The following is a 10,733-nucleotide window of genomic DNA, read 5'->3' as shown; positions in this document are numbered from 1 at the left end:
TTTAGAAAGGATATTGTAACAACCAATTAGTGTTACTACCAATATTACTACCAATTAATTTCACCGTTAGATCGATTACGTTGATCCAACGATTATATTTATTTTCATCTTTATATGTTTATGATTCCTCATATTTAATACTTTATATTTATTTTCAACTTTGTATGATTATAATTTTTCACTTTCACATTAAATATGGATAATCATAACCATACAAAAATAGAAATAAATATAACTTAATCAACGTAATCAATTGATTGGTAGTAATTGATTATTTCAGTATTGTATTCCTTTATATTAATTAATTAATCAAAGCCCTTGCTTTGTTTGCTAACAATATTTAATCTGTGTCTTCATTGTAAGTCATAATCTTTGGTTTCGTTTGTTTCGTTTTTTTTCTTTCTTCTTGCTCTGATCGTAGTGGTTCATGATGGGGTAACCGATTCCGTTGAAAAGCCCTAGCCTTTTCGTTGTTCAACTTCAATGGCTTCTTCGAATCATAATTACCTCAATTGTTCAACACGCCGCGGCTATTCCAAGTCCCAAATGTGCCTCTTCAAGATTCTGCACATAATTTCATCGATCCCACCGTCGAAAGAAGAGGTTTTTCCGAGTAACAACAAAGGGGTTGGTATTGATTTGAATCTGAGATTCTGTTCCGTTTCGGAGAGTGGAGGAGATTCCGAAGCCGAAGTTGTTCGAGAGAAGAGTGTGGAAGTTTCTAAGGTTTACGACAATGGAGCTGATCATGAAGAATCGGAATTCGAAGAAGATGGAGATGGAAACGGTGGTGTCAAGGAAACGATGTCGTTTCGGGGGAGAGGAGATGATAGTAATTACCTGGATTTGCTTATCGAAGCGGCGAGAGTGTTATCAGCGAAGGACGAGTCGAACTCGGAGGAAGAGAGGGAACTCAGTGGCGAGTTGGGGACTCGGGGAGCGAGTCAAGAGTCCGGGTTATTGGATTTGGAGGAGGAAAGAAGGGTTAAGAAACGAAAGGAGAGGTGGGTGGTTGTGGATTTGTACGGTGATGTGGTTGAGGGAAGAGAACCGGTGGTGAGGTCCAAGAGAGGGAGGAACCAGGCGCTGCCGTACCGGTTCAGAGACTCGGTGGTGGAGCCATTGAAACGCTTGGGTCGTTCCCAGAGACCGTCGTCAACCGTGCAAGCCAGAAAACGACTCCTTCGGACGTCGCCTACAACGTAAAACGGTAATGCTTATTCATATTTATTTTATTTTTAGCATTTAAAGCTTACTAATGTATGTAGTTGAGTCTTTATCAACTTTGTCCGAAAAAAAAAAAAAAAAAGTCACCAACCAAAACGACATATCGTCTGAGCTAAGGTATTGTTACAAATAGAGGTGGCAAAGTGGGCGGCCCGCCCCGCCCATCAACCCGCCAAAAAATGAGTCAGCCCGGCCCGCCCCACTTTTGAAAGTGGGCTGAAAAACTCAGTCCGCCCTGCCCCGTTTGGCGGGTTGGTCCGCCAGCCCGAGCCTATTTTACACTGACCCGCCTTGGCCCACCTATGCCCGCCATTAACCCGCCAAAAAATGAGTCTGCCCCGCCCCACCCCGCTTTTGGGATGAGTTGAAAAATTCAGCCCGCCCCGCTCCGTTTAGCGGGTTAAATGGGTTGACCCGCCGAGCCAAGCCCGTTTTACCGGCTCTACTTACAACTACAGCCTTACAGAGACAGGTTTCGGGATTTTTTTTTTCTCATTTTGAATATTTTTAATTTCGCTTTGTATAAGGTTTTGGAACTATTAATTAAAGGTTTAAAATTTCTAAAGTTATTTTAAATAATTTTATTTATATTAATCAAAATACACACACAAAAATGTGTTAAGTTTCATATAAACTCATGTGAAAGGAAACGAAAAAAAAAATATGAGCGGTATATATTTTTATGTGTATATTTTAATAAATATTAAATAAAATTATCTAAAGTAATTTTATAAACTTCAAATTCATTAATTAAATAATGGCTGAAGTAGCTTTACTTGGAACTATCTATTTCGTGATGGTTTTCTTACATTAGATGATATTATCATATTATAAGTAAAACAAACAAAGATAAATTTAGTGAATTATATGTAAATTGATTGTAGATGCTTTTATAATTGCTTTTGTATCTTTATTTCTTATATGGGGGAATTCTCATCCTAGTAGTATATCTAATTCTGAGAGGATTCAATTTTTCTACTAACGTACGGTTCTTTTCACAGTCTCTTTCTCTTGAAGCGTAAGTGATATTGCTGAACTCACGCGTGATCATCTCCTCCTTCCTCCCAAACCTCGTTTGAAGTCATCACCCAAGTCATTTTATTGGGAGAGACAACAAACAAGGATTAAGTGGCTACGAAAATGCATTTGTTTAGAGTTTTATTTCGTCAAAGGTTACTTTCATTTACCTGATCAGCAAGGGCAATTTTGCTTGTTAGCTTCAAACTTCCCAATATGCAGAAGGTTTTTTTTTTTTAGAAGGTACTGCTCCTCAATATGCTATAACTTTTTTTGGTTGTGAGCGGTCAGTGTCATAGTTTAGGGAATTCAATGGCGTAGTCCTCCATGTGACGGAAGAATGGTGTTATGATTTCTTTCTTTGAAAAGCGGGTGGTGGTTTTAGATGGGGTTTGGGGCGAAGGAAATTATCACGTGAAACCGTTAGTAGAGCGTCATCACTAAACACTCCAAATTCCAAAAGATGTACATATAAGTGAAATTTACCAGCCTCAATTTAGATTTTGGACGGAACGCCAATGATAAAAGATCACATTGCGTAGTTTAATTTTTTTTTATGAATTTGCATATTTTTAAAGTTTTAACATCGAAATTTTTTTAACTCCCAAAACAATAAATTTATGTTTATGCTACCCTCAAATTGGAAACAAAAGCAACTTAAATTCTCTCTGAAATAGCTTCATTGCTGCTGCTTTTTTTTTTTTTTTTTTTAACTAGCAAGCACAAAAACGATAAGCAATAATGATGTAAGTTGTTAATGATGTCAATGCTTACAGTAAAGGAGTCAATAGCACGTAGTCGTTATAAACACACTTGTATTCAAAGGACTACGAACATTTTGATATCATTCACCTAAAAAAATGTGGAGTTACGACACTATCATATCTAAAATGTTATTTTTTTTTAATTAAGGATAAAAATAATGCAACAAGTATGTATTTTAATTCATCGTCAACATACAATTATTTGATTTGTGAATAAACAAAGAGTTTTTTTTTTGAAAATATTCCAATCGATTCATTGCTTCGCAACTAATTCGATTTTGGACGGGTCCAGGATTAAGACTTTAAACTCCTTTCAATTCAAATGTAGTACTGAGAAGATTTGAACACATGCTCTCACCCCAGAATAAACATAGAGTTGCGCAGATTAATCACTGCATAGTTTTTTTCTTCGCGGTTTTAAATTAGTATATGTTAAACGACGGAAAAGTATCTCGTGAAAACATGGAAAAGTAATTTTCTTCCTACTTTAATCTTCTTCTCTCTTTTTTTGGTACATTACTTTATTCTTCTTAACCTATAACTCAAGTAGTTACAGTATGCAATGATTCTTGTTAGGAACGTGATATACTCAGGGTGAATTAGTATATGTTAGCTGAGGTGTCGCATTCTCCTTAAATCTCAGCTTTCTGTTCACACTAGAGGATGTCTTGAAAACTTACTTCTTTTCCATGTAGTGAACAAAATATGTATGTTTGAATTTCTGTTCACACTAGAGGATTCTTTCCGTTTTAATGTAAAAAAAACTTTTGAAAATTAGCTGAGGTGTCACATTCTCCTTAAATCTCAGCTTTCTGTTCACACTAGAGGATGTCTTGAAAACTTACTTCTTTTCGATATAGTGAACAAAATATGTATGTTTGAATTTCTGTTCACACTAGAGGATTCTTTCCGTTTTAATGTAAAAAAAACTTTTGAAAATTAGCTGAGGTGTCGCATTCTCCTTAAATCTCAGCTTTCTGTTCACACTAGATGATGTTTTGAAAACTTACTTCTTTTCGATATAGTGAACAAAATATGTATGTTTGAATTTCTGTTCACACTAGAGAATTCTTTCCGTTTTAATGTAAAAATAGCTGAATCATTAAAACAGGTGAGTGATTTCATTTCAAAATTCAAAATTTTAAATCAGCTGACTCATTAGGTATTTTTGGGAGTTAATTAAGATCATAATGAATAAAATGTTTTGAAATTTTTTATGTATTCATTGCATGTATAAAGACGATATTTGGTGTTATAAAAAAAAAAAGAAAAAAAAGACGATATTTGGTGTTGCTTTTGCCTTTTGGTCTGCATCATTGCCACGAGCATTTTGTATCTTCTTTGGTCCATTTCTCTACTCCTCCAATGTATTCAATGTCCTCAAAATACGACTTCGTAAAGGATCTTAATCCGACGAAAGAAGAGTGGAGGATTAAAGTGCGTGTAGTTAGGTGTTGGAAGGTTCCCAGTTTTAATCAAAAAGATTTTGATGACAATGTGGATATGGTTTTGGTCAACGAACCGGTAATGTATTTTTTTCTTTTTTTCAATGTTTTTATCTTTTCAGTAGCTCAATGTCGGTTTTTTTTTTTTTTTTTTGCTTTGTTGCGTGTTTTCAATGTTATCTATATTTCTGATAGTATTGTAATGTAATTTCTTATGTGTTTTTGAATTTAAAGAGAATGGGATTTTTTTTTTTTTTTGATAACAAGAGAATGGGATTTTACATAATTTCTTATGTGTCTTTTGTTTCTATATCATGATAGGGGTCAGAAACTTGAATGCACTTCGTGGGAGTCATACGTAGACGACGTCCAAACTTTCTTAGCAAAGAATCAGAGTGCTCAAAATGTTATAATACTTCAGCTTGCAAGGATAAAGGGTTTTAGGGGTACTTTTTTTTGTGACTAAAATTCTCATTTTTTATTTTTTTGTTTTGCTGTTTTACTTTTTCTTTTATTTACGTAGCATTTTTTTCAGGAAAGATTGGAATAGCTAATACAAAGTATACGACGAAAATTCTTTTTGATTCCAATATACCTGAGATCGTAGAGTTCAAAAAAAGGTGGGCTACCGTGAGAAATTATGAATTTCTTTTAATATTTTGTTATCAGCTTTAGTACGACGTGTGAATTTCTTTAGTACGACGTGTTTCAGTTTTAGGGATGTCATTCGAAATTCCCCATTATACCAATTGTTAACAATTAATTTCATTATTAGTAATTGCTTGACGTTTCGTTTGAAGTTATTTTTAATGCTCCCCTGAATTTTGAATTAGTGTGTTGGACTTTTAAATTTTTAAACAAATTAATAAATGCCAATAAAAGCGGTAGATTGGTCGATTTTTTGTAACGAGGAGCTATTGCAATTTTCCTTATTCTGTGGCCTATTATCATGTTTTGAACTTTGACAGTGTACCAAGGCCTTACTATTTGTTTTTTAATATTTTGATATCAACTTCGCTTCTTCATTTTTACCAAAGTTTGCAAAAAAAAACTTAAAAGTAATTGAATAAAAAATTAATTTATAATATTTAAAATATTTAATAATTTCAATGTAAAAACAGCTTAAACATTAAAACAGGTGAGTGTCAGCTGACTCATTAGATGAGATGACCACTTCCAATGTGAAGGTAAGTGGCACATTAAATTCTTTGTCTGCCACCACATTTGTTTTAAATTATTAGAAATTAAAATTTATTTTTGATTTTTAAAAGAAAAATTGAAAAAATTAATTGAATAAAAAATTAATTGTCCGTTTTTTTGTATTTTAAAATATTTAATAATTCCAATGTAAAAATAGTTGAGTCATTAAAACAGGTGAGTGATTCTATTTTAAAATTCAAAATTTTAAATCAGCTGACTCGTTAGATGAGATGACCAATTCCAATGTGAAGGTAAGTGGCGCATTATATGTTTTGTCTGTCACCTCATTTGTTTTAAATTATTAGAAATTTTAAATCAGCTGACTCATTAAATGAGATAACCAATTCCAATGTGAAGGTATGCGGCGCATTAAATGATTTATCTGCCACCACATTTGTTTTAAATTATTAGAAATTAAAAATGATTTTCGATTTTTAAAAGAAAAATTGAAAAAATTAATTGAATAAAAAATTAATTTTCCGTTTTTTTTTTCGTATTTTAAAATATTCAAAATATTTAATAATTTCAAAGTAAAAATAGCTGAGTCATTAAAATAGGTGAGTGATTATATTTCAAAATTCAAAATTTTAAATCAGCTCACTCATTAAATGAGATGACCAATTTCAATGTGAAGGTAAGTGGCGCATTAAATGCTTTGTCTACCACCACATTTGTTTTAAATTATTAGAAATTAAATTTGAATTTTGATTTTTAAAAGAAAAATAAAAAAAATTAATTGAATACAAAATTAATTTTCTGTTTTTTTTCGTATTTTAAAATATCTAAAATATTTAATAATTCCAATGTAAAAACAACTGAGTCATTAAAACAGGTGAGTCATTCCATTTCAAAATTCAAAATTTTACACCACAACTTAATTGAATAAAAAAATAATTTTCCGTTTTTTTTGTATTTTAAATATTTAATAATTTCAATGTAAAAATAGCTGAATCTTTAAAACAGGTGAGTGATTCCATTTCAAAATTCAGAATTTTAAATCAGCTGACTCATTAGATGAGATGACCAATTCTAATATGAAGGTAAGTGGCGCATTAAACGTTTCGTTTGAAGTTATTTTTAATGCTCCCTTGAATTTCGAATTAGTGTGTTGGACTTTTAAATTTTTAAACAAATTAATAAATGCCAATAAAAGCGGTAGATTGGTCGATTTTTTGTAACGAGGAGCTATTGACATTTTCCTTATTCTGTGGCCTATTATCATGTTTTGGACTTTAACAGTGTACCAAGGCCTTACTATTTGCTTTTTAATATTTTGATATCAACTTCGCTTCTTCATTTTTACCAAAGTTTGCAAAAAAAAACTTAAAAGTAATTGAAGAAAATTTAATTTATAATATTTAAAATATTTAATAATTCCAATGTAAAAACAGCTTAAACATTAAAACAGGTGAGTGTCAGCTGACTCATTAGATGAGATGACCAATTCCAATGTGAAGGTAAGTGACACATTAAATGCTTTGTCTGCCACCACATTTCTTTTAAATTATTAGAAATTAAAATTGAATTTCGATTTTTAAAAGAAAAATCGAAAAAATTAATTGAATAAAAAATTAATTTTCCGTTTTTTCGTATTTTAAAATATCTAAAATATTTAATAATTACAATGTAAAAACAGCTGAGTCTTTAAAACATATGAGTCTTTCCATTTCAAAATTCAAAATTTTACACCACAATTTAATTGAATAAAAAATTAATTTTCAGTTTTTTTCGTATTTTAAAATATTTAAAATATTTAATAATTTCAATGTAAAAATAGCTGAATCATTAAAACAGGTGAGTGATTCCATTTCAAAATTCAAAATTTTAAATCAGCTGACTCATTAGATGAGATGACCAATTCCAATGTGAAGGTAAGTGGCGCATTAAACGTTTCGTTTGAAGTTATTTTTAATGCTCCCCTGAATTTCGAATTAGTGTGTTGGACTTTTAAATTATTAAACAAATTAATAAATGCCAATAAAAGCGGTAGATTGGTCGATTTTTTGTAACGAGGAGCTATTGACATTTTCCTTATTCTGTGGCTTATTATCATGTGTTGAACTTTGACAGTGTACCAAGGCCTTAATATTTGTTTTTTAATATTTTGATATCAACTTCGCTTCTTCATTTGCAAACCCTTTTGTTTATTTACTTTGCATCCCATAATGAGTAGTAATCTATCAGCAATGAAAACTACTTCTCGAAAGAGACGACACAGTCATGAAAGGTTTGCACTGAAACGTACGGCAGAAACAATATGCTTCGTTTTCTTTGTTGAAGTATATTACCATCTGATTTTTTTTTCGTTATTGTGTAGAAAATGTTCCTACATTTTCTGCTTCTCCTTTTCCCAGGCAAGTTCTCTTTATCATTTTTTCTTGTGCAGCAAAATTATCAGTAAGAATAGCATGTGTGTTATTATTATTTAACGTTTTAATTTTATTTTGTATACTATTTAGCATTTCTCAAGTAACCAATGTGGGGAACGATTGCACATGCAGTAGACAGTGTATTCTTGATACTTCCGATGGTAATAAAAAAAATGTTCTTTTTTATGTTTACATTATCTTTTATTTTCTTGGTTATTTAGCATCATAGTCGATCTTTTTTTTTACCATGTTTGTTGCTTTTATTTTATGAACAGAGATTCCTTGGAGAAATACAAAAAAACGAGTTGTTTCAATGAGTTGTTAAGTAATTTCTCCCCTACAGAGTGTATACCAAATTTTCCGTCAATTGGTATGACTAAGTTATTATTCTGCATTATTTTCCTATCTTAATTTTACTATTCATATTCCTCATATACTTTGTCTCCGTGGTCTAATTGTTATTATTCATATTGTCAAGAAGATATTTCTGCTGCTTCTCCCTCCAATTTTGGAACGTAAGTTGTCTCCCTCAAATGTTAATTTACCAAAAACTAAAGTGAATAATCTTTACTCCTTGCAGTTATTAGACATCATCATACCAATTTACTTTTTGTTGTTTTCAACAAGCAGTCTTTATGAAATTACCAATATGCATAGTGGTGGTAGCAGTTCTAGACACACTCTTCGTGATATTTCTAATGGTCAGCAAACTTCTTCTTCAACTGTGTTTATGAAATTTGTCCGTGACTTCCTGATATAAAATGTCATTTTTTTATTACTAACATGAAAATTGAACTTATGGTCTCAATTTTGTCTAGAGAATCCTTCTTCGTGCTCGAACTCACCCGTTGATAGGTAAGAATTTTTCATTTTTTTTGTAGATCTGTAAATTTGCAATTGCACATTACTGTAATTTAGTGTGACTGTCTGGACCGAGCAGGCTTAATGAAATAAACGACGTACGAACAATTTTAACTTTTCCCGCCCCAATTGCTGAAGTAGTTAATAATTCAAATCCACATCGAGGTAATCTTTAATGAAAAAAATCCTTTTATTGTTTCGATATATCATGTTATAGAATAAGATGATAAAACTTTATTATGAATTATTATAATAATACTATAGTTCTTATCTTTTTTGTAGATAGCAAAAATGCTAGGATGAGACGCAAAGGAATCATTGCTCAGAGGAAGAATTCAAAGAAATTTACAAGCACACTCAATTCCATTAGTAGAATGGCTGATTTAACAGGTTAGTTTACCTGTGAGTTTAAACATTTAATACGTCATTACTACATGGATATGGATTTCAACGTTTGAGTTTTTTTCTAATGCAATGCTTAATAGGGTGTCCAATCTGTATTTTTTAATGTTTGAATAGAGATTAATGCTGAGGATGCAATCACCATGCGTTCAACTGTTACTGTGTTATCTAAAGAGAAATTCGTGTCAGGGAATGATAACTGCCCAAGTAGTACTTCAACTTATGTCTGTCAACAAAGTAAGATCAACGTATACTATTTCGCTCAATGTTTTTTAATGATGTTTGACAAGAATATGTATTTTTTCTACCATCCTATGTTATATTTTTCACCAAGCCGTGTTTGCTACAAACACCAATTCACCCGATCAGCCTGTGTTAGACATATCTTCTGTCAACGAAGGTCGTTGTATAAATTAATTTCATTATTTTTTATTCTGAATTATAATTTTCTTTGTAATATGACTTTTTGCTCTTTGAATATATGTAGATTATTGGGACGTTGGGGATCCCACTTTCATCTGCACGCATTGTGGAGCAAGTATGTGGTATGAAGATAGACTTAAAAAAGACAGAAAGTCATGCACGCCTGAGTTCGGTTTGTGTTGCGGCAATGGAAAAGTTAAACTTCCTTCTTTCAAAATGGCTCCATATACATTGCTTCGACTGCACAATAATGAAGATATAAGGAGCCCTCATTTTTTACGATATATTCGAACGTACAACATGATTTTTGCCTTCACCTCCTTCGGTGCAAAAGTTGATAGATCCGTAAATGAAGGTTCTGGACCTTACTGTTTTCGAGTTGGAGGACAAGTTCATCATTTAATGGGCAGCCTTATTCCGCGTGATAACACGTCTCCAAAATTTGCTCAACTTTATATCAACAATACCGAGAATGAAATTGACAATAGATTGGATTTTCTAAGGCATTGCTCTTTGTTTATTTTCGCATTTTTTGTGCATTGAAGTGTATTATCTGTGTTATTATAGTTAGTTTACTAACGATTACATGTTATTGGTAATGCAGTCCCACAAACAATGAAGAGATCCTAGATCCCGGTATTGTGAGATCTTTAAAGGAAATGCTAGATGAGCACAACAGAATTACGCAATCTTTTCGGTATGCTAGAGACCGTTATAAGGAAGATGACTTCAATGGGGTGAAGTTGAGGCTTATTCGAAAGCGTGGTAGCGATGGAAGAGTTTATAATCCTCCCTCTGCATCTGAAGTTGCTGCTTTCATTGTAGGAGATATAGACAACGTCATGGGTGACAAAGACATCATTGTGGAGACACAAACCGGACTTTTGCAGCGCATTGATGTCAAGCATCCCCTATATCTTGGCTTACAATATCCTTTGTTATTTCCTTATGGAGAGGATGGTTATCGCGATGATGTCCAGCGTGCTTCCATTTCCAGTGGTAGGACAAACCCAAGATCAACGATT

General features: G+C 32.3%; 1 protein-coding gene across 1 annotated transcript; it reads left to right on the top strand.

Annotated features, from left to right (window-relative positions):
• Nucleotides 1–386: 386 nt before the first annotated feature.
• On the top strand, nt 387–2,735 carry LOC133288201 (uncharacterized). Its single transcript, XM_061485912.1, has 2 exons — nt 387–1,210; nt 2,229–2,735. The coding sequence occupies exon 1, from the start codon at nt 484–486 to the stop codon at nt 1,204–1,206; it is 723 nt and encodes a 240-aa protein (XP_061341896.1). The 5' UTR covers nt 387–483; the 3' UTR covers nt 1,207–1,210; nt 2,229–2,735.
• Nucleotides 2,736–10,733: the final 7,998 nt, after the last annotated feature.

Source organism: Gastrolobium bilobum, unplaced genomic scaffold (genome assembly GCF_033153095.1).
Source record: "Gastrolobium bilobum isolate Gb01-03AN ecotype WA unplaced genomic scaffold, APGP_CSIRO_Gbil_v1 utg128178, whole genome shotgun sequence".
Lineage (NCBI taxonomy): Eukaryota > Viridiplantae > Streptophyta > Magnoliopsida > Fabales > Fabaceae > Gastrolobium > Gastrolobium bilobum.
This window is presented reverse-complemented; position numbering and strand designations above follow the sequence as displayed.

Coding starts and splice junctions, on each gene's coding strand:
- LOC133288201 (XM_061485912.1), top strand. CDS start 484: ATGGCTTCTTCGAATCATAATTACCTCAATTGTTCAACACGCCGCGGC.